The 23870-nt window shown below is 48.2% G+C and overlaps 1 protein-coding gene across 5 annotated transcripts in view; it reads left to right on the forward strand.

The window, feature by feature from the left end:
• LOC138566730 (sodium/calcium exchanger 2-like) overlaps positions 1 to 23870 on the forward strand; it is a 1535489-nt gene that overhangs the window by 1482713 nt on the left and 28906 nt on the right. For all 5 annotated transcript variants that reach the window (XM_069644348.1, XM_069644345.1, XM_069644344.1 and 2 more), the window contains one exon: positions 23543 to 23818. In XM_069644348.1, the coding sequence (XP_069500449.1) occupies positions 23543 to 23818 (276 nt within the window). The remainder of the gene's footprint in view (positions 1 to 23542; positions 23819 to 23870) is intronic.

Below are 23870 nucleotides of genomic sequence, written 5' to 3' on the forward strand. Positions count from 1 at the left end.
GAAGTCCATGTGGAACTCCTGGCAGTGCAGCTCTTCCTGTTTTTGGTTTGGTGTACAGACCCATGGGATACCCTTATGGCACCCATGGGTGGGGGTACAACCCTGTGCCCCTAGTGTATGTTTTTGGGCACCTGTGGGTGGCCCACAGAGCAGGGTATGGGCTGGTTGGAGCTCCATGCTGAATTTGACAGGTGCTCTGAGTATCCTCCATTTTTGGATACCTAGGCCCTGCTATTGGAATCAGTTGATTCCTGATGGAAAACTTGATGGCCCCTGTGGCCACTTGCTTTCTATTGCCTGTTACCTTGTTTTCCCAAAGTCCTGGGAAGCCCTGACTCTGTCCCTTCCCCCTGACCGGCTATTGGGTGGAAGTTCCATATATGGTGTTGTTGTGAAGTCCAGTCCAGACTGGCTGGAGCCTTCCCAGTGACTGTATGTTGTGGGTACACCCTGTGGGTGGGACCTGGGTGAATGGAGTGTGTGATCAATATGCACTTCTTGTTGTGGCTGTCTGGTTTCTGGTATGAGAGACAAAGACTGAGACAGCCCTGCCTGAAACTGGCCGGAATGCAGTGTGTAGTGTTGAATGGCTGGGTACCTGTCCCAATCCACATTCCTTGTGAGTGTCTGAGAGGGAGGAGGATGGCCTGAATGCACTGTATGCCTGATTTGCTGACTGACTGCATGAATGCCCTTCTGTATGATTGGCTGCTGAGTGTGACCCAGCAGTGTGGATGAGAGACAGGATAGTATATCTGGACCTCTCACCACTGGAAATTGTTCAGAAGCTGTGTCTACACGTGAAGAGTAACTGGAACTGCTGATCCTCGACGCCCAGCTGGAAGAAGAAGACTTGCTGTTGCATTTGCTTCGACCCAATCTGAAAGCTGCCGAATTAGTCGAAGACTGATCCGAGAGAGGACCTGGTAAGGCGCCCTCTTCCCGTGCTCCGAGGGAGCATCGAGCTCCGCTAACCTTCGCCGAAGCTCCCTGGAAGTCAGACCCTCGAAAGGCTGCCGACCGGAGACGGGGACCATTGAGGAGAACGAAGTGAAGCACCAGGACTTCGCCGCTGTCGAAGTCCATTGCCGTCGACCAGGGTTTGCAGGTTTGTGTAACCGCTGGAGGCCCGTTGAAGTCGTGTTGCCCAAGAAGAGGGGACCGCTTGACGCCGTACCGCTGACGACCGGACCCGCCGCTCCTTTGCCTAAGAACATTTGAATCAAAGGACTCCCTTGTCCGCAACATCGACCGCTTTGTCCTGCCGGAGAAAGTCAAGACCGCCGACGCGCCGAGGAGAATCCGCCGGTGGGTTTCCCACCACCTGAAGGCCACAAAGACTTTGACGACTCAACGCCCTTGCTGGGCCACAGTTCTTCAGAAACTCTTTGCGGTCCTGAACAATCAATCGCGAGGTGCCCCGCACACCTCATCCTCGCAGGACGTCGCCGACGAGCACCGCCTGGATCGACGCCGGGGTCTCGTCACCCTCAAACTTCTCATCGACGCCGTCGACGCCAAGTTCACCTTCTTCGACGCCTCTCGACGATCCGTGACTCCTGCTTTAAAGGGAGTCACTCCAGAAGGATCCGTCGACGCTTCTTCGAAGAACTCTACTCCACCAGGTACATTGGGGGGGGGGTAAAAACATAGGAGAGAATAAGACTATTGAGCAATGTATGGACTGGACTTGTGCTATATCTTTATTTTACAGGTTGCCCAGGTGGGGGGGATCTCCACACAGAACTGTGTACAGGGGTAGGGGCCAGAATCCTGCCAATTGTGTCAAACATGTTACTTTCCTTCCTATCTCTATTGCTGGTTGCCTTGTTATTTATCTGTGTGACATTCTAACAGTATAGTTGATGCACTTTAATGAGATCTGATAATATTGGTGGTACCACTTTAGAATTGATATATTTACCATTGTTGATTTCCGAGTACAATGTGTGTTATTGTGATAGTGTACATACCTTTGAATATTAATTATATAAAGACTGTGTTTTCAGTAATACAGTGTGTGGACATTCCTTTGTGGGGGCTTGGGGACTACACTGTACTTAAGAACCAGCCTGCATTACCTCCTAAGAAGCTAGGCCTTGATTGCTCGTCCATTGCTACCACAATAGAGAATCTTGGCTGGGGTCCTCTGTGCCTCTCCTCTACCATATAGAGAGCAGAGGTACAGGCAACCCCCTCCAGTCTTTACACTGGTGGCAGCGGTGGGATGCTTATGGTTTTTAGAATCAGTGTATAACCGTGCCACTTACAAAATACCCACACTTTATTAAATTAAGGTTTGGTTGTGTGCAAAATAACTGCATTACAAGCAATGGAGTCTATTGCAAATGGTAAATTGACTAGGATGAGCTTAGAGGCTCTCCAGAGTGCTTGTGAAGCCAGGGAGTTAGACTTTGTGGATAGGTCTAGGGCTGAGCTGATAGCTGCACTGGTGAACTACCAGACTGATGGTGAAACTCTTGATGAGGGGGGGAATGCAACCAATGAGGACTCTGCCCCTGGGGTTTCTGCTGAATCTGTTTCTGGGAATGCCACCATTCCTGCTGCCTCTGTTCCGAACCCCAGCAATTCCATAGAACTTGAGTTATTAAGGATGAAATGGGCCTTTGAATACCGTAAATTGGAGATAGAAGCTGAGCTTAAGAAAGAGGAGCTGGCACAGCAAGTGGAACTCAAGAATAGGGATCTTGAATTCAAAGACAAGGACACTGAATGTCAGAGAATCCAGCTAGAGAAAGCTAGAGTGGAGACTTCATTGAAACTAGTTGAAATGGCAGGTCCCCAGCCACCCAGTTTATGAAACATTTGGTTGGTGTGTTTGTGGAGGGTTCTGATATCCTCCAATGGATTGAAGCATTTGAAATGGTTTGTGCAATTCATGATGTTGACAAAAGAGGTTGTGCTAAGTGTTTGTTAAGCAGAGTGCCTCAGACTGGGTATGACTGTATTCTGAAGCTGAGTGTGGAAGACAGGGGTCAGTATGAGTGTATGAAATCTGCTTTGATTGCCAAGTTTGGCAAGATACCTAGCCAATACCTTAAAAGGTTCAGGGATTTTAAGAAAAGAGAGAATGTGTCTTGGGTTGACTGGGTGAGTGCTGCGCACATGAACATGATGGGGTGGTTTGATGGTTACAAGGTGAAATATTTTGTTGAATTGTCCCACCTATTGTTTTTTGAGGACTTTTCTGAAGCCTGTTCACCAGAGCTGCGTCAGTATGTTGCTGACCAGAACATTTTGGATCCCTTTAAGCTGGCTAGGTTGGCTGACAAGTGGATCTCCCACCGGATGTCCCCTAAGGACTCCAGTGGGAACGACTAGGACAAAGAAAAGGAGACCTCCCAGAAAGCTGAGGAGGCCCAAAAGCAGTCACAGTCGGGTACACCTAAACCCTCCTCTCCTAAGACCCAAAAATCTAGTGGGGATAAGTCATCTCTGGGTGGGAATAAGAGTAGTGGTCCACCTGCTGCAAAGCAGGCTCCAAGTGTTTCCAGTACCGTACCCCGCACTCCCGGCACTTGTTGGGATTGTGGGGCTCTGGATCACAAGAGGGGTGACTCCAAGTGTAAAGGTAAGGCACTTGGAGTACAGGCTGTCAGCCTGACCTACCCTTACCCCATGTCCAAGGTGGAGGCCACTGTTCTCCCCTCCTCTACAGGCATCACATTTGGTGCTCCTGGAGAGATTGCCTTAGTGTCCCTTGGGGCCTGGGACCAGTACGCGGAAGTACTGGCGACTATTCCACAGAACACCCGTAGATTTTTGAGAAGTGTCCTCTTGAATGGCCAGCCTTCTACTGGTTTGAGAGACACTGGGGCAAGCATGACAGTGGTGGACAGGACCCTGCTCAAGCCAGAGGACTATGTAGGTGCTCCTCTGAGAACCACCAGGTTAGCTGATGGGCCTCCCAAATTATCACCTGTAGCCTTAGTCACACTCGTAATTGGAGACAAGACAGCAAAGCTTCCTTTCCTGGTTCAGGACAATGTCCCTGCTAACATTCTGTTAGGTAATGATATAGTAGAGTTGGGATTGATCTTGGATGGTCTTCCCATGACTGCTGCTGCGGTCAATAGGTCACAGGTGACACAGGGTTTGGCTGTGAGTCAGGTACCTGAGCCAACGGCGAGGCCTAAGGCAAGACGAAGGAAGACCAAGAAGGCAACCTCTCTTCCTGCTGTTCCTACAGCACCCATTGGGATCCATGCTCCAGATGGGCTGAGTCCAGTGGTAAACCCTGTCTCAACTCCTGTGGGAGAAGAGCCAGAAGACTCTCCTGTGGGAGAGGTTCTCAACCCGGAGGATCATTCAATGCTTATTAGCTGAAGGGGGACCCTCCCAGGCAGACCTCTGTAAGGGACAGAGAGAGTGCCACTCTCTCGAGGGTCTGAGGAAAAAGGCCCTGTCCCAGGCACAAGGAGAAGTGCCTAGGACATTCCGAATATATTGGGAGGGTGAGCTCCTTGTTAATGAGCCCACTAAGCCTGAACATGGTGCCCTCAAGAGGTTGGTGGTACCCCAGGTTTACAGGCCCTTCCTACTGCAGTTGGCGCATGAGGTGCCCTTGGCTGGTCATCTTGGTACCAAGAAGTCTAAGCAGAGGCTCTCTGCCCATTTCTACAGGCCTTGGATGGGAGTAGAAGTGGAGTCCCACTGCAGGACCTGCCCAACTTGTCAGTTGTCTGGCAAGACTGGAGGCAGTGTCATTGCCCCAATGCAGCCATTGGCAGTGGTTGGCACACCGTTTGAGAGGGTGGGCATCAACATTGCCGGTCCCCTGGACCCTCCCACATCAGGTGGCCATCGGTTCATCCTGGTCTTGGTAGATCATGCCACCAGGTACCCTGAGGCCATACCCCTTCGGCCTGTAACTGCCAAGGTGGTTGCCAGGGCTCTCCTGGGCATTTTCACCTTTGTTGGATTCCCTAAGGAGGTTGTCTCTGACAGAGGATCCAACTTAATGTCTAGTTACATGAAAACCATGTGGAAAGAGTGCGCGGTAACCTATAAGTTCTCCACCTCTTACAATCCCCAGACCAATGGTCTGGTTGAGAGATTTAATAAAACTCTCAAGGGCATGATGGGTGCTTTGGAAGAGCCCCTAAGCAGGAAATGGGATCTCCTCCTGCCATGCCTGCTGTTTGCTTACAGAGGGGTATCTCAAGAGGGTGTTGGTTTCGGCCCCTTTGAGTTACTCTTTGGACATCCTGTGAGGGGGCCCTTGCCTTGACCAGAGAAGGTTTGAAGCCACCCCTCCAGGTCCCGCGAAGTAAGTGGGGGACTATGTGTTAGGCCTCAGACGGAGGATGACACCGATGATGGGTCAGGCAACAGCGAATCTCAAGGCCAGCCAGGAATTGAATAAGTACGGGCATGACCTTAAAGCATCGCAAGTGGATTGGACTCTGGGACAGGAGGTCCTTGTGATGGAGCCTACCAAGCCTCGGGTGTTGGAAGATAAATGTACTGGACCCTTCAGGATAATCTTCAAGATGGGCGAGGTCAATTATCTGGTTGACATGGGAGCCTCTGGGGTAGCCCCTCAAGTATTCCATGTTAACAGGCTCAAGCCTTTCCACACGCGAGCAGAAGTCTCATGTCTCTTGCTAGCTTCAGAGCAAGAGGAGGATGAGAGTGAGCCCCTTCCTGATTTGCTATATAGCAACCCTCAGGATGGCTCAGTGGAGGGAGTACATCTCTCCCCAGATTTGTCAACAGAGCAGCAGAGGGCATGCAGGGCTTTGCTCCAGCAGTATGCCTCTCTGTTTTCACTGACACCAGGCCTTACACCGTGGTGTAAGCACACGATTGACACTGGTGACAGTGTGCCTGTCAAAAGCAGGAGCTACCGTATGTCAGATACCGTTAACAACCACATCTAGGCTGAGGTCGCCAAGATGTTGGATCTGGGTGTTATTGAACCTTCAACCAGTCCCTGGTCCAGTCCCGTGGTCCTTGTCCCCAAGGCAAGTTCCCAGGCAGGTACCAAGGATTGGTGGTTCTGTATGGAATACCGAGGAGTCAATGCCGTCACCAAAACTGACACGCACCCATTGCCCAGGGCTGATGAGCTTCAGGACACCATAGGTGCTGCCAAATTTGTGAGCACCTTTGACCTCACCTCAGGCTATTGGCAAATAGCTCTGATGGACCATGCCAAGGAAAAAACGGCGTTCTCAACACCAGAGGGACCCTACCAGTTTAGGGTCATGCCTTTTGGGTTGAAGAATGCCCCTGCCACTTCCAGAGATTGGTCAACCATGCGCTCAGTGGGCTGGAAGCCTTTTGTGTGGCTTACTTAGATGACATTGCCGTCTACAGTTCCACCTGGAAAGAGCATTTAACACAGCTGGATAAGGTGTTGCAGGCCTTGAAAAGGGCTAACCTCACTATCAAGGCCACCAAGTGCCAGATAGCTCAGGGGAAAGTCACATATCTTGGTCATGAGGTAGGAGGGGGTCAAATCCAACCTCTCCCCAGTAAGGTACAGGATGTACAGGACTGGGAGACTGCCACTACTCAAACCCAGATGAGAGCCTTTTTGCGCCTCACTTGGTATTATCACAATTTCATGGCAGACTATGGAACCATAGCTGCACCCCTGACAGCTCTGACTTCACCCAAACAACCTAGGAAGGTTAATTGGACTGAAGACTGTCAGAGGGCCTTTGATGGCTTGAAAGAAAGTCTGTGTAGGGCACCTGTGTTGTGTGCACCTGGCTACAGCTGACCCTTTATCGTCCAGATGGATGCCTGAAACACCGGAATTGGAGCTGTCTTGTCCCAGTTAGATGACAAAGGGAGGGAACATCCTATCATCTTCATCAGTAGACAACTCAAGGGTAGAGAACTTAGGTGGGCTACTGTGAGAAGGAATGTTTCAGTATAGTTTGGAGCCTTAGGCGTTTTAGGCCCTACCTTACGGGGTCTACCTTGAAGGTCCAAACAGATCATAAACCCATGAAGTGGCTTATGCAGATGAAGGGTGAAAACCCGAAACTGCTCAGGTGGTCCATTAGCCTGCAAGGGCTAGACTTCACCATAGAGCACAGACCAGGGAAGAGTCACGATAATGCAGATGGCCTTTCCAGAAGGTATGTTGACCGTCTGGATGAGGGTGTCTATCTCGTGGGACATTAGGCACCCTAACCACTGTCTGGGGGGGGCGAGACTGTGATGCTGGAAATGTATTGGAGGGACAGGGCCTCCCTGTCCTTGTCCTGTAGTCCTTTTTCATTTGTGTTCTGTATTATTTTCTGCCCAGGAGTCCATGTGGGACTTCTGGCAGTGCAGCTCTTCCTATTTTGGTTTGGTGTACAGACCCATGGGATACCCTTATGGCACCCATGGGTGGGGGTACAACCCTGTGCCCCTAGTGTATGTTTTTGGGCACCTGTGGGTGGCCCACAGAGCAGGGTATGGGCTGGTTGGAGCTCCATGCTGAATTTGACAGGTGCTCTGAGTATCCTCCATTTTTGGATACCTAGGCCCTGCTATTGGAATCAGTTGATTCCTGATGGAAAACACGATGGCCCCTGTGGCCTCTTGCTTTCTATTGCCTGTTACCTTGTTTTCCCAAAGTCCTGGGAAGCCCTGACTCTGTCCCTTCCCCCTGACTGGCTATTGGGTGGAAGTTCCATATATGGTGTTGTTGTGAAGTCCAGTCCAGACTGGCTGGAGCCTTCCCAGTGACTGTATGTTGTGGGTACACCCTGTGGGTGGGACCTGGGTGAATGGAGTGTGTGATCAATATGCACTTCTTGTTGTGGCTGTCTGGTTTCTGGTATGAGAGACAAAGACTGAGACAGCCCTGCCCGAAACTGGCCGGAATGCAGTGTGTAGTGTTGAATGGCTGGGTACCTGTCCCAATCCACATTCCTTGTGAGTGTCTGAGAGGGAGGAGGATGGCCTGAATGCACTGTATGCCTGATTTGCTGACTGACTGCATGAATGCCCTTCTGTATGATTGGCTGCTGAGTGTGACCCAGCAGTGTGGATGAGAGACAGGATAGTATATCTGGACCTCTCACCACTGGAAATTGTTCAGAAGCTGTGTCTACACGTGAAGAGTAACTGGAACTGCTGATCCTCGACGCCCAGCTGGAAGAAGAAGACTTGCTGTTGCATTTGCTTCGACCCAATCTGAAAGCTGCCGAATTAGTCGAAGACTGATCCGAGAGAGGACCTGGTAAGGCGCCCTCTTCCCGTGCTCCGAGGGAGCATCGAGCTCCGCTAACCTTCGCCGAAGCTCCCTGGAAGTCAGACCCTCGAAAGGCTGCCGACCGGAGACGGGGACCGTTGAGGAGAACGAAGTGAAGCACCAGGACTTCGCCGCTTTCGAAGTCCATTGCCATCGACCAGGGTTCGCAGGTTTGTGTAACCGCTGGAGGCCCGTCGAAGTCGTGTTGCCCCAGAAGAGGGGACCGCTTGATGCCGTGCCGCCGACGACCGGAACTGCCCGCTCCTTTGCCTAAGAACATTTGAATCGAAGGACTCCCTTGTCCGCACGTCAACCGCTTTGCCCTGCTGGAGAAAGTCAAGGCCGCCGACGCGCCGAGGAGAATCCGGCCGGTGGGTTTCCCACCACCTGAAGGCCACAAAGACTTTGACGACTCGACGCCCTTGCTGGGCCACAGTTCTTCAGAAACTATTTGCGGTCCTGAACAATCAATCGCCGAGGTGCCCCGCACACCTCATCCTCGCAGGATGTCGCGACAAGCACCGCCTGGATCGACGCCATGGTCTCGGCACCCTTGAACTTCTCATTGACGCCATCAACGCCATGTTCACCTTCTTCGACGCCTCTCGACAATCTGTGACTCCTGCTTTAAAGGGAGTCACTCCAGAAGGATCTGTCTACGCTTCTTCGAAGAACTCTACTCCACCAGGTACATGGGGGGGTAAAAACATTATAGGAGAGAATAAGACTATTGAGCAATATATGGACTGGGTTTGTGCTATATCTTTATTTTACAGGTTGCCCAGGTGGGGGGGACCTCCACACAGAACTGTGTCCAGGGGTAGGGGCCAGTATTCTGCCAATTGTGTCAACCATCTTTCTTTCCTTCCTATCTCTATTGTGGTTTCCTTGTTATTGATCTGTGTGACATTCTAACAGTATAGTTGATGCACTTTAATGAGATATGATAATATTGGTGGTACCACTTTAGAATTGTATACATTTACCATTGTTGATTTCCGAGTACAAAGTGCATTATTGTGATAGTGTACATACCTTTGAATATTAATTATATAAAGACTGTGTTTTCAGTAATACAGTGTGTGGACATTCCTTTGTGGGGGCTTGGGGACTACACTTTATTTAAGAACCAGCCTGCATCACCTCCTGAGAAGCTAGGCCTTGATTGCTCGTCCATTGCTACCACAATAGAGAATCTTGGCTGGGGTCCTCTGTGCCTCTCCTCTACCATATAGAGAGCAGAAGTACCGACACCCCCCTCCAGTCTTTACAGTTAGCACGGGAGGGAGAAAGGGCAGGAGGAGGAGAAGAGAAAAGTCTTGAGTTGTTTACAGAACTTGAGGGGAACTGGTGCAAGACGGAGAGAAAGAGGGAGACTGTTCCCGAGGAGGGAGCCAGCCAGGAAGAGAGATCTGCCCCAGCTCTCTGTCTGCAGAAGCGTTTTAACCATCGGAGAGTTGGAGCAAGAAGATCGAAGGGATCTTGAGGGAGGGCATTTCGTGAGAGAGAGTTGCAGGTAGGATGGTCCCAGGCCCCAGACAGCCTTATGGATGATGCAAATGGTCTTGAATTTGATCCTTGCAGCAACGGGGAGCCAGTGGAGAGATTTTAGGGCTGGAGAGATAGTTCCCTAGGCTTGAGACCAAGGATAAGTCTTGCAGCCCTATTCTGGATTAGTTCGAGAGGGCAGAGGGAAGAAAGAGGTAGGTTGAGAAAGAGGCTGTTGTAGTAGTCCAATCTGGAGAGGACTAGGGCTCTAGAGGAAAGGGAAAGTGTCTCTAAGGAGGAGAAGTTGAAAATGGGCCTTCTTGGCAAGGTCCAAGATGTGAGGCATGAAGGAGAGAGAGGGGTCGTAGATGACCCCAAGGTTTCTGGCTTCAGTGGGAGGAGAAGGAGGAGAGCCAGTAGAGGGTGGCCAGAGTGCAGGAGGGAAATGGGGAACAGGTGTCTCGATAGGAAGAATTAGTCCTTGGTCAGGTGTTGTTGAAAGAGCCATGTTTTGAGAGATTTGCAAAATTGGAGAATTGTGGGGACATTCCGAGCCAAACTTTGTTGACTCGCCCCGGATGCTGCCAAAGCTAAGACCGGCCCTGAATTTTACATCACATTAGCTCAGAAGCAAGGTAGAACTACAACTTCCTACTGACTTACAGCAATGATCAGGAATCTAGCTAGCCAATCACGATACTCATATGCACGTGGTCTGGCATGTGTTCCCTGATGGAAGTTGCAGTCTCTCTGACAGGCTGTGACCGGATCAGAGGAATTTTGTTTTAATTTATTTATTTGTTCTCTTGCATTTTTATGTTGCACAGCTTTGCTCTTTGCTCTGACTAAGCCCAACACCAGCAGAAATATTCATTGTTTATGGCAGCTAGGTAGATGAGAAAAACAGGGACAGTTTACCTTAAAAAAAAAGAGGGGCCTTCCACTTGGACGACCCCCTTCAGGGATGGGTGATTAGGCCAACTCCCCTCACTCTCGAGACTGTAGCATGAAATAAAGTGCTTTGTGGCAAAGAGAGAATTGGACAAGTCCTGCATTCTTTGTACCCCTTGAGAGCCCCTAGAGAACTCACACCTGAAAGACCAAGGCCATCCCTACCATTGAAATTTCTGCTTAGGTCATATAAGTAGTGCTGAAAATAGAAAACATTTACTCTTGGAACAAGTTTCCTGGTTTCAAGGGGGAGTGTCTGATCTGGTTTTGGGGGGAGGGGGCGGGTGGAATCATGTGATAGGCTTTTAAAAAGTCTAACAAAGAGATACAATAACAGTTTGTTAAATTAAGATTGCTTGAAAGGTGCACAAGTCACACAATAAATCAACATACATTGAAAATGTATGTGCTTGAGCAGAAAGAGCATGAGTGTGTGGTTCAGGATTTGGGCCAAGGGAGAGCCTTTAGTTTTTAAGGTTCATTTTGCAGAGATAAGTGTTTTGTCAGAGTCTGACCCCTTGCTCTGGCTGATCTCTGTGATTTCCCAGACTGTAACCAGCAAGAAAATTGTAGGGATATCCTGGGGGCCTTTATGGAGCTAACCCAATGTGAGGTCTGAGCACTGGCACTTTGCAACCCCATTCTGACTTTGCACTACTCTTATAAATTAATTATAGGGCCAGAGAGTTATCCAGATTGGATGGTAAGATCTGCGCCAGGGGCCCCTTATTTCAAACTAAGACTTGGGATCCTGCCATGTAATTCCTTTACGTGCCACCGGCGGGGTGGAGAGTCCCCAAACTTGTCTTTTAGGCGCGTTGGAACCTCATTGGATATCAAAACAGAAGTGATGTCCAATGGATATGAAGTAAAAGCTAGGAGAAGAGACGGAAACTGCAAACTAAATTAAATATTATACCATTTTATTGTTGTTTCAAAAAATATCTTTACAATTATAGTTCTCTAAACAATTATTCACTCGTCATTTCATTCATTACTTCATACTCAATTCATACAAAAACTGTTCATACAAAGAAGGAACTTCAAACAGGGAAACTCTGTCTTTTCTAAATTAATTCATCCGTGGAAATTAGTTTTTATATCCACAGAAAGAGGTTGTTCCAACTTTTTACTAATAGTGATAATCCTATTACTATTGGTCCACACAATAAACTTTCATCGACTATAGGTGTCCTAGATTGTACGCAATCATTTCATATAGGACTTCCAATATATGATAGTTTTGACAATAACAGCCATCTAGTGGTTCCTTCCAGATGGTTTGTATGCATCTTCTTCAGGATATGTGAACGACATAGATCAATTTCTCATTTTCATTTTTTTAAAACAAGCAAAAACACAATGGGCCTCATTACACGGTAGGTGGTAAGGGTTTACCGGTACCGGTATTTTACCGGTACCGGTAAATCCTTACCGCCTTACTACGAGGTCCCTTTGCGGGTTGGAGATTTTAACGCCTGCTTTTTGCAGGCGTTAAAAACCAACCCGCAAAGGGACCCAGGGAGCTAATTACGGTACCGCAATTTGCAGAGCCGTAATTAGCGCCTTTCCCATTCCCATTATGCCCTATGGGGCAAAAATGGGAATGGGGAAGGGCAATGGTGGAAGGGGGAATTATCACCCCTCCAACCTTGGAATGGGGCGGTAATTCCCCTTTCCACCAAGGCGGTGCCGGTATTTTACCGGCATGAACCATGGCGCTAATTGCGCCATGGTTCACCGCCTACCGTGTAATGAGGCCCAATATGTTAAAAACATGCTAAAAAAGATGTGTACAGCTTGCATCTCTTAATCCTATAGTTCTTAAAATTGTCTAATTTCTTTACTTCATGGGTAAATAAACCTCCATCTAATTGCTCATACCCAGCTTTATCAAATTCTTTACATGTGGGGAGTAGTTAATTGTCCTATTGCTTCAAACTCATTTTAGGTGTTTCTAACAACCTATTATACTTTTATGAATAGGTCTGATTTGATACTCATAGGCTGCATACAAGATTCCAACAATTGTGTTTGCCCCGAGGAAATCCAAACAAGCACCTCAAATTTGCCCAGACAATAAGGCTACAGCATATCATAAAAAGCCCCTCTGACATATGGACTTATAGTTTGCTCCCATGCAGTTACTTAATTAATTACCTTGGAGATCATGGTTACATTTTCTTCATTTAGCAAATGTATTCTTTCAAATCTTCCTGATTCAAATAACTCTCTTCTTAATTCGTATCTATAACTGAATATAATGAATGTTACTACTATATTCGTATATACATTCAAATAGTCTAGGCTTGGACACAGAATATCTCGGTATTTACCTTTTAGCAGTTTCTTTATGGTATTACTCAAAAACTTTGATGTTTAATGGAAAAAGGCTTTCCCATTCTACAGATTCTTCCTGCGAAATCCAATACGCCATTTGAATCTCCACTCTATCTAAAAGGCGATGGAAATATGTTTAAGAGTTAGTAAAGTGGGCACTTGTTTTCAAATTGTGAGTGTACTTAAACAGAAATGTGTTTGAGGGTTAATACAGTCGGCATCTGTGGTAAAAAACACTCATTTTCAATATTTGTGCTCATGACAACAATTGTTCATTAGGCCATGTCCAAAAAAAAGCGTTCCAAAGTCGTTTCTTACCTTTTCTAGCTCTCTATGGTGATATCTCTTTGCATTTCTTATATTCCAAAGCGTGGCGCCAGCGGTACATTTTTTCTCTGCACTCTGTATAGAAAAACAAACAGAGCTTGTTTTAGAGCATGTGCAGCACTTTTGTCTCTAACTCTCGCAGTATCTATGTATTTAAAAGTTAAATATTGCATCCTACAGTGCTCATGTACCTTATCAGAGGAGAAGTGCCATCTTCAGATCGACTAATCCCGTCTCTCGTTTGGATAGGTTTGAATCAGATCAGCCAATGAACAGAGAAGGCGGACTCTTAAATTGCAGTGAACACCCGGGAGGCGCACGTTTTCAAAGAAAACAATCCGTCGAAATAGAAAGAGGACAATTGTTGCCTCAACATCCATATATATGGTTTTTCATATGTGCTAGTTTTTATTAAATATTTTATTAAATATTATCCTATCGCATGCGGACATACATACTTGGAAAAAAGGAGAAGAGGGAGAATTAAGTATCCCATATCTGAAAGGCAGATATCTAATAAGATACCCACATCCTACACGATTGTTATGTAGATCCTCTGGGCTTGTATAATTAAAGCCAAATCCATGATGACAGGTGTCAAAGAGCAAAAAAAGAGATATTGAAATGCATTAATAACTAAATGCTCATATCGCTTCAGTAGAAGGTATATGTAAAGCTTATACTAATAATTAGAGAGTCTTCTAATTAGTGAAAAACCTTTATAATAACCCCATTATGTGTATTTTAATGGTTTAATCTGGAGCAATGTTGCATGAACTGTCAGTTGCTTAACAGATGCCTATGTTAATCTGTAGAGAAATTTCATTGGAAAGGAATCCAAATACTATGATGTTATCTAACGCGTTGGTTCCATTCCTCCTGTAAATTAAGACCCTTCTGATAGCTCTGTGTGTGGTATAACTACCACAGTTCTCTTTGGCTTAATCTATTGGCTGTATTAGCTGCTTCTGTTCCTGTCACTTTTTCTACGACCCACCAGCGTAAATTATTACAACTATGATTCATTTCAGAGAAATGTGCTGCAAGTGGCTCATTCAGTTGTTTGCTCCTAATTTTTGATTTATGTTCACTTATTCTTAGCTTGATTGCTCGGGAAGTCTTACCAATGTATGTTTTAACACAAGGGCATGTTATTGCATAGATTGCATTGCTACGTTGACAGGTGGAATGACTCCTTAATGTCCAAACTCTCTCGTGTATAATGATATTCTAAGTAGCTGTGGTAGATGCACAATTACAACATTTAACGCGTGGGTAATGTCCTAGGATCGGTGGCATCCCCCAGGTAGTAGTTATTTTATCCTGTTTATCATGTGCAATGTTCCTATTGGCTTTGCAGACCCAGTCTTTAATATTCTTGCCCTTCTTAAAAGCATATATGGGTTTTAGTAAAACGGAATGTTCAATTAAATTAGGTGCCAATTATTGGCTATGATTTTCTTTATTTTGCTATGCTGAGTGTTGTATGTGTATGTGTACATACTAATTGATCATTTATAGATCTTTTTTATTTTCATTTTTCAATAATTCTCTGTGCTGATGTCTGGCTTGTTTTTTTAGATGATTTTAATAATTTATTTGGGTATCCCCTGTCTTTTAATCTTTCCTCTATGATCCCTGATTGTTTAGTAAAATCCTCTAATTTGGAACAGTTGCAGCGCACTCCTAAAAACTGCCCATAGGGAATGTTGGATCTGAGGGCTTGGGAGTGAAAGCTTTTGTGATATAGAATGGTATTTCTATCGGATTCTTTCCTAAATAGATCCACAAATAATGCATCTTCTTCAGTTTTAATGAGTAGATCTAAAATTGGAATCTCCTTTTTGCTTGTCTGCATAGTAATCTCAAATTAGGATTAAGCTGGTTTAGCCAATTGAAAAAGGCAAGATAGTCTCCTCTAGTGCTATCCCAAATTATCAAGATCATCAATGTATCTTTTGTATAGTTTGAGTGCTCCTCTAAATGGTTTGGTTTCTGTCATTAAGTTGCATTCCTCAAAATCCCACATGTACAGTGTGGCGTAATCAGGGGCAAATGCTGCCCCCATCGCCGTGCCTTTAATCTGTATATAGTAGGAGTTTTTTAACCTAAAAAAGTTTTTTGTCAAAGCGATTTCCAACAGCTCTGCTAGAAAGTTACTCAGGACTTTTTCTTTGTCTGTTTGTTTTTCTAGGAATTTTTTTATAACTCGAATAGGGTCAGCCTGAGGAATATTAGAGTATAGGGACTCTACGTCCAGTGTTATTAAAATGTCATGGTCTGCATTGAACAGAACATTTTCTATTACTCTAATGACGTCCGAGGTGTCAGCCAGATAGGTAGGGGTTTCTCTTGCTAAGTGTTTCAAAAATAAATCTAAATACTGTCCAATAGGTTCCAGAATAGATCCACATAGCGAAACTATTGGTCTACCTGGTGGTTCATTGATGTTTTTATGCACTTTAGGCAATACATAGATAAGGGGGGTTCTTGTTTTAGTTGGTGTAAGAAACATTAGTTCGAGTTCGATTGGGTCCTCCGACGTATTCCATATCTATGACAGTAATCACCACAGCTGTGCTGCTTCGGAAAATCTTTCGATGTCTGCGTCAATGACGTCGATACGGCATCCTCGAGGGCCTCCATCGAGCCGACGTCACCGTATGTTATAAGTAGGATGCACGACGCCCGTAGCCTCAGTTCCGTTTTTTCCGAGAACTTGTTCGCTTCGGAGATCTCAGCGCGCCTCGATTCCACTGAATCCTGCTCTTTCGGTTCTTCTAACCTGTTGCTATCATTGCTATCGAATAATGATGTCTTCGGCTTCTTCCACCCCGCGGTCCGGGTTTAAGAAGTGTCGGGTATGAGGGTGCAAGATGTCCCTGATGGATACGCACAACGCTTGCTTCTGGTGCCTCAGGGAGGACCATGATATGGACGACTGTGTCGACTGCCAATCGCTCACTTCGAAGGCATTGCGGGAGCGTAAGAAGAAGCTGTCGGTCGGTAAGGTGGCCAAGCTCCGGAAGTCGCGTTCCACTGGTCTTTCGACGGATGATTCGAGGGGCGACTCTCCGCATCGTCATCGTGAGTCCGGGGGTTCTCGGTCTGGGAGTCAGTCCCGCCATTCCTCTGCCTCTTTGAGGCACTCCAGGAAGCGCCGTCACAGGCCGCCTTCCCCGTCCTCTTCCGAGGACTCCGCCCGTCGGCGGGTAGCTTGTCCCAACAAGCATAATGGGATTCGTTCTGAAAGGAGATGTTGGCGATTTTTCAATTGCAGGGCTCTGGTCCAGCTGCGCCGTCTGAGGACGCCGGTCGAGGCCGCGCTAGAGAAACCGCTCATCTGCCTTCGGGCTCAAGCAGTCGTCGCGACCACTGGGCGCCTTCGAGGTCCCGGTCGGACAAGGATGCTCGCTCTAGACATGCCCATTCCAGGTCCCGGTCCTCAACGCCATCGAGACCGCGAAACTCTGTGAAGTCTTCGAAGAAGACATCGACGCCGGCGGCGCCGAGATCGTTGACGGACTCTCTCGAGGCCCCACCTCCGAGGAAGTCGTCGACATCATGGGTGCCCAGGCTGTCGAGAGACACGCTCGAGGCTCCGCTCTCGAGGCCTGTGTCGACGCCGCTCTTGACGTCGATGCCCATTCCGTCGACACCCTTGACGCCTTTCGAGGCAGCCTTGTCGAAGGTACCCCGTGGCATGGTGGCACCCCCCAGAAAGGCGATGGCTAAGGCTAAACATGTCTTTGTGCCTTTTTCTGTACCCTATTTACAGCCTCTGGATTATATTTCTGAGGTGGATGAGGGGTCTGAGGAAGGTGAGGTTCCTGCATTGGTTCCTGATGACATTGTTTCTGGTCACAGTCAGCTTGACGACCTGCATCAGTCACTGCACGACGCCAGTGGTCTTGACACCTCTCCAGAGGTGTAGTTTGGTAGGCCGGAGCCTGGCATGCATGCCGAATCTTCATATCGGCGCCTCATGCCGAGAGTCATTGAATACCTGGGTTGGTCTGCCCCCCCTGGGGATTTTCAGCAGGATGACCTGACTGATATCTTGGACCAAGGTCCTCCAACTTCCATATGGCCTTGCAGAGAAGGGTGGCTGCACCTTGGACTTCTCCGGAGAGTCTCCCGGCAGTGAGCAAGTCCTTGCCGAAGAAATATCGCCCAGCCAGTGGCGACCCCTGCTACTTGACAACTCATCCTACTCCGGAGAGTTTGGTGGTGCAGGCGGCTACAGCCCCCGCAAAGCAGGCGTCGTATCCTACCATCCCTCCTGATAGGGACGACAAACGTTTTGACGGCTGGGCGAAGAGGTATTTTCTTCTGGGGGTATGGCGCTTCAGGCTGCCAACTCCGTTTGTGCCCTGTCTCATTTCACGCACTCTCTGTGGAACTGCATTTCCTTAGTGGCTGATCATATCCCCGAAGGGGAGGAACAGGATGGTTTCCTTGCTATCATGCAGGATGGCAAGGACGCCATGTGTGAATCCGTTCAGTCCGGTCTGGACATGGTTGATTGCGTCAGCCGGTTCATGGCGGCAAGCACCGTAATGCGCAGGTTCGCGTGGTTGCGGAAGTTGGGGTTTGCTCCGGATGTGCAAAGCCGGCTCCTCAACATGCCCTTTGATGGTGAAAATCGTTTTGGCAGCAAGGCTGACGAGAGTCTTGAGAGGTTGCAGACCTCGAAAGCTGCAGCGAAGTCGTTGGGCGCTGCAGTCCGCCAACCTACGCCTTTTCTTCCTAGGGGACAGCAATGGAGGGGAGGTTCCTTTCGTTATTACTCATCCTTTAGTAGAGCGAGAGGAGCTGCAAGTCAAAGGGGCAACCGTAGGAGTGCCAGAGGTGGAAAACAAGGTCCTTGAGGTGCCAAGGCTGCGCAAGCAGTTGCCTCTTTGCCCTCAGGCAGTGCCACAGCCGCTTCAGCTCAGTCATGCGGCCCATGCTTCACCGGTTGGGGGAAGGCTGGCGCAGCATCTTGTAGAATGGCGTGCCATTACTTCAGATGTGTGGGTTCTGGAGATCATAACCCACGGCTACTGTCTTCCTTTCCGGCAGAGCCTCACGACAATCCACCAGGGAAAATCTCTTTGAAGAGTCCGGATCCGCTCCTTGCGCAGGAAATTCAATCCCTGCTGGTGGAAAAAGGCGCCATAGAACTGGTGCCTGTAGCGGAGAGGAACAAGGGATGGTATTCCCCTTATTTTTTGATTTTGAAGAAAGACGGGGGATTGAGACCCATCATGGACTTGCGCGGTTTGAACAAGCTCCTTCGGAAGGACAAGTTCAAGATGGTTACTCTTTCTCAAGTCCTCCAGGCCCTTCAACTTCAGGACTGGTTGGTGTCTCTAGATCTCAAGGACGCTTATTTTCATGTGCCGATCCATCCCAAGCACAAGAAGTACCTGAGGTTCGCGGTTGGCGACTCGCACTTTCAGTTTCGGGTCCTGCCATTCGGATTGACCTCCGCCCAAGGTTCTTCACCAAGCTCATGGTGGTGGTGTCAGAGTATCTCAGGAAAGGGGGATTCACGTCTACCCCTACCTGGATGATTGGCTGATCAGGGCGTGCTCTCCCGGATCATCCTGGATCATCTGTCCGTCACCTGCCACTCCCTTCACAAGCTGGGCTTCTCCCTCAACTTAAAGAAGTCCCACTTGACGCCAACTCAGAGTAGATATCGGAGCAGTGCTCGACACGTCCCTGGGGCAGTGTTTTCCTCCCCAGGTGAGGGCTCATCACATTCATTCAGCAGATGGTGCACAAGTTTCAACATGCCCAGAGTCTCCCTGCGCTCGAGTTCTTGAGATTGCTCGGCCTCCTGGCATCCTGCATTCTTCTGGTGCCAGAGGCCAGGTTGCGGATGAGATCTTTGCAATGGGCACTCAAGTTCCAGTGGTCTCAGTCCTCCGGCAGGATGTCGGACCCCGTTCAGGTGCCGCCCTCGGTCGCCCAGGACCTTCTGTGGTGGGCCGTCGAAAGCAATCTGATGAAGGGGGCTTCGTTTTGGCTGCCCTGGCCGGAGGTGATGATCGTGACGGACGCGTCCCTCACGGGATGGGGACTCATGCCAACGAGTTGACAGTCAGCGGTCGTTGGTCTCCATCAGAGTCCAGACTACATATCAATCTGTTGGAGCTGAGGGCCGTCAGGCTTGCCCTGAAGGCTTTTCTGCTGACTGAGCGAGGAAAGAATGTCCTGATTCTGACGGACAACACAGTGGCCATGCACTACCTCAACAAAAAGGGGGGGGCAGGGTCACTTCCTCTGTGCAGGGAGGCGATGCAGCTCTAGTTCTGGGCAATCCAGCAGGACATTTCGATCTCTGCAGTTCATCTGGCCAGAGACGAAAACGAGACGGCAGACGCTCTGAGCAGGCAGAGCGTGATCTCTCACAAGTGGGAGCTGGCTCAGGAGATTCTCCTGGAGATCTTCGCCCTTTGGGGGACCACTCAAGTGGATCTCTTCACCTCCAGTGTCAACCAGAAGTGCAAAAGGTTCTGCTTGCGGGAATTTCCTCCAAGAGGAGTCTTAGGAGACACATTCGTGGTGGAGTGGTCATTCCCACTGCTGTACGCGTTTACTCCAGTCCCCGTCATCCCGCAAGTGCTGCTGAGGTTACAGAGGTTCGGTTCCTGGATGATCCTCCTTGCTCCAGCATGGGCCAGGAGGATGTAGTACCCGGACCTTCTCGACTTGTCCATCTGCCCTCCACATCATCTTCCCAACCGAGACGATCTGCTCTCACGGGAGGGGGTCAGGTTCTCCATCCAGAGGTCAGATCCCTCAACCTTCACACTTGGCTTCTGAAAGGTTGAGGTATAAGGATTGGGACCTCCCTGAAGATGTGATGGAGGTGTTGCTTTCAGCCAGACGGCCGGCAACAAAGTCCCTGTACTGTTGCCGTTGGAGAAAGTTCTGCGACTGGTCCAGGGTTAAAAATGTGGATCCTTTTCCATGTGACATTCCTGTGGTTCTGTCTTTTTTGCTTTCTTTATCCCACAGGGGCATGCAAGTGAGTACCATTTAAAGGTTACCTGGTGGCGCTATCAATATTTAAGCGCTCGTCTGAGGAGTGTTCTTATTTTAAAATTCCTTTAATTTCTCAGTTTCTAAAAGGGCTCACTAATGTGTTCCCTCCGTCACCTTTCCAGGTGCCCAGTTGGGATTTGAACCTGGTTCTCAAGTTTCTAATGGGTGCTCCATTTGAGCCTTTACATTCTTGCCCTTTGAGACTGTTAACTCTTAAAACTGTATTTTTAGTTGCGGTCACTTCCGCTCGCAGAGTGAGTGAGTTACAGGCACTTTCAGTTAAGCCACCCTTCACTGTGTTTCATAAGGACAGGGTTGTCCTTCGAGTTCGTCCTTCCTTTCTACCGAAGGTGGTGTTGGAATTTCATTCAGGCCAGAAGGTTATTCTTCCAGCGTTTTATCCTCCCCCACATCCTGGTAAGGAGGAGGAGAGGCTCTATAGGTTGGATCCTAGGAGAGCTTTAAGCTTCTACATTTCTCGCATGTCCCAGGTCAGAGTGGACGATCAGCTCTTTATTCGTTACGCTGGAAGGCGTTTGGGACAAGCTGTGACTAAGCAGACTTTGTCCAGATGGATTATCTTGGCAATTTCTGAATGGTACCCCCTGGCGGGTTAGGACCCTCCAGTAGGCTTACGGGCCCATTCAACTAGGGGTATGGCTGCCTCTACTGCCCTGCACAGGGATGTTCCTATTCGTAACGTCTGTGATGCAGCCACTTGGGCTTCGGTCCATACTTTTGTCCGTCACTACTCCCTAGATTCTATCCGTGGGCAGGATCTGGTCTTTGGCAAGGCGGTCCTTTACTCTGCAATTTGATTGGATACTCTAAATTTGTGTATTCTAAATTATTTTTCCCACCTCCTTACGTTTGTACTGCTTTGGGAGTCTGTCATAGATATGGAATACATCGGAGGACCCAATCCCCTCGAAGAACAAGTTACTCTCTTACCTGGTAACGTTCTTTCGATGGGATGGTCCGCCGACGTATTCCATATCGCTCCCTCCCTGCCTTCCCCACTACAGAATTTCTCATGCGATTGCAGCTTATGTTTCCGCAAGGCTTTCTGTGGTCATACTGGCAATTGATCGGTGCCACACGTTCTGGGAAAAAACTACAACTGAGGCTACGGGCGTCGTGCGTCCTACTTATAACATCCGGTGATGTCGGCTCGATTTAGGCCCTCAAGGACGCCGTATCGTCGTTATCGACGCAGGACGCAGACGCCGAAAGATTTTCCGAAGCAGCACAGCTGTGGTGATTACTGTCATAGATATGGAATATGTCGTCGGACCATCCCATCGAAAGAACGTTACCAGGTAAGAGAGTAACGTGTTCTTCTTTTTTATTTAGGATCCCTCTCTCTAAAGCTGCATTGCCCAAGGTCTGTATTTCTTTCAAAATCACATTGGTGGGAATTGCCTTGTAATTTTACATAGACTTCCTTGTTGTTAAGTTGTTTCATTCTCTCCTGGTCATATTTGATAGCATCCCATACCACAATTCGCCCCCTTGACTGCTTTTTTTATCACCATCGATCTGTCCTCTTTCAAGTTTTTCAAAGCTTCCCAAACACAGGGCCTCATTACAAGGTTGGCGGTAACCCGCCAGTGCCACCGGCGGGTTGCTGCCAAACTCGTAACACTGTTTCCAACGCCTGACTTCCAGGTGCCACCAGAACATTACAAATCCCAGCGGATTGGGAAGTCAGGCGCTGGAAAATGTCAGTCCCCATTTCCATGGAGTCCCACAGGTCTCCACGGGAATGGGAATCACCGTTGCTAGCGGTGCCAGTGCTCAGTGACAACTCTGCTTTCCAGCGCCATTGTGCCCGGCAAGTCAGACCTGCCAGGCTCAGTGGTCCCAGAAAGCAGAGTTTTATTCTGCCGGTCCAGAAAGGGTTGCAGTATGTTGCTACCAGCACCCTTATTTCTGGACCGGAAGACTTGTAATGAGGCTCAATGATCCATTTTTTATTTCTCTGTGCCATTTACAAGATCTTGAGGGGTAGATGGATTAAACCTCTTCTGCTCTTTTAGGGGATTAGAAGTGTGGGGTTACATTTGACGAATCTGATTAAGTTACTTCTTCCCTTGTAAATTATGTGTGGAGAGCCTGGAAGGTCAGGAGGCAGCGGGCGTGCCCGCTTCCATGTAGGATACCCTGGCACCAGGACACTATGTTGGTTCTTTATATTTTATCGTTTTCACAAGGTTTTGTGGAATTTGTGATTGCTGTTTTAATCACATGCCATTTGGAATCGCTTTCTTTTCTATTTTTAAGTTGTATTTTATGTATGCGTATGGGTTTTAAAGGCTGTTATGCTGTAACATAAAAATGTGTGTTATTGTTTATAAACATCACCTGCTGATAGTCATTGTTTGATACATTCATGCATTCTCTTGTGCATGATGTGAGGACTAGTTCCAGTACTAGAAATCTAAACATGCATTAGGTTACAGAAATCAACTGGCGGTTTTACGTTTGGGAAGATCATTTTACTTTGTAAATGAGTTAGAATTTGAACTTGCAACAAGACATACAGTGCATTTTGTTGGTTTGAAAAAAAGGGCAAATGTGCAAGTTCTTGCATAGATAATTGTAAGCAGCCTGCATTAACCACAGCGTTCTATCGAATGGAGAGGTGGATATGGGCCTTCCCACTGCTTATTTCCGGCGTTGTCCGCTGTTGGGCATAAAGCACTGCCCAGAAAGGACAGCCTACCAGAGTGCAGCCATTGTCATACCAATGGCTATGGTGTTTCTGTTGCTGGGGGAGGCGATAAATCCCTCAGCCCCACTGTTTCAACACCACTGAAGAGGTCTCCTTTCTTGGGGAGGCCCAAGGCCTGCTTCGGGGGCTGGACACACTGCCCAGCCCACCCACTAGCGCTGTGCCTGTTTGGGTTGCACAAAGAGATGGTCAAAAACCCCTTAAGTTTCTAGGGGAGAATAATGACCATTCAATGCTTATGAAAATATTGACGTGGAAATAATGTGACAACTTTTCAGTTAGGGTCAAGGTATCAGTGATGGAGGGAGGGGGTGTTGCGCCCAATGCACAACGTACGGGTCCCTTTGTGTAACACTAGTCTACAAATTAAGCAGGCATTTAAAAAAATGTGTGTAGTTTCTGGATAAAATGTCATGTTCTTCTTATAATTTCCGATTTTCTAGGCGATGAGGAAGAAGATGATGATGGCCGCGATGAGCGACTTCCCTCGTGCTTTGATTATGTCATGCACTTCCTCACAGTCTTCTGGAAGGTTCTCTTTGCTTTCGTGCCTCCAACAGAATATGGTAATGGCTGGGCCTGCTTCTGGGTCTGCATCACCATCATTGGCCTGCTCACAGCGCTCATCGGAGACCTGGCCTCCCACTTTGGGTGTACCGTGGGGCTGAAGGATTCTGTAACCGCTGTGGTGTTCGTTGCACTGGGAACATCCATACCAGGTACATGGGGGAGTGGGGTAGACATAAGGGAATGTGATTGTGCAGAGCTCCT

The sequence above is a fragment of the Ambystoma mexicanum genome, chromosome 2p, assembly GCF_040938575.1.
Source record: "Ambystoma mexicanum isolate Mex_15411 chromosome 2p, UKY_AmexF1_1, whole genome shotgun sequence".
Classification (NCBI taxonomy): domain Eukaryota; kingdom Metazoa; phylum Chordata; class Amphibia; order Caudata; family Ambystomatidae; genus Ambystoma; species Ambystoma mexicanum.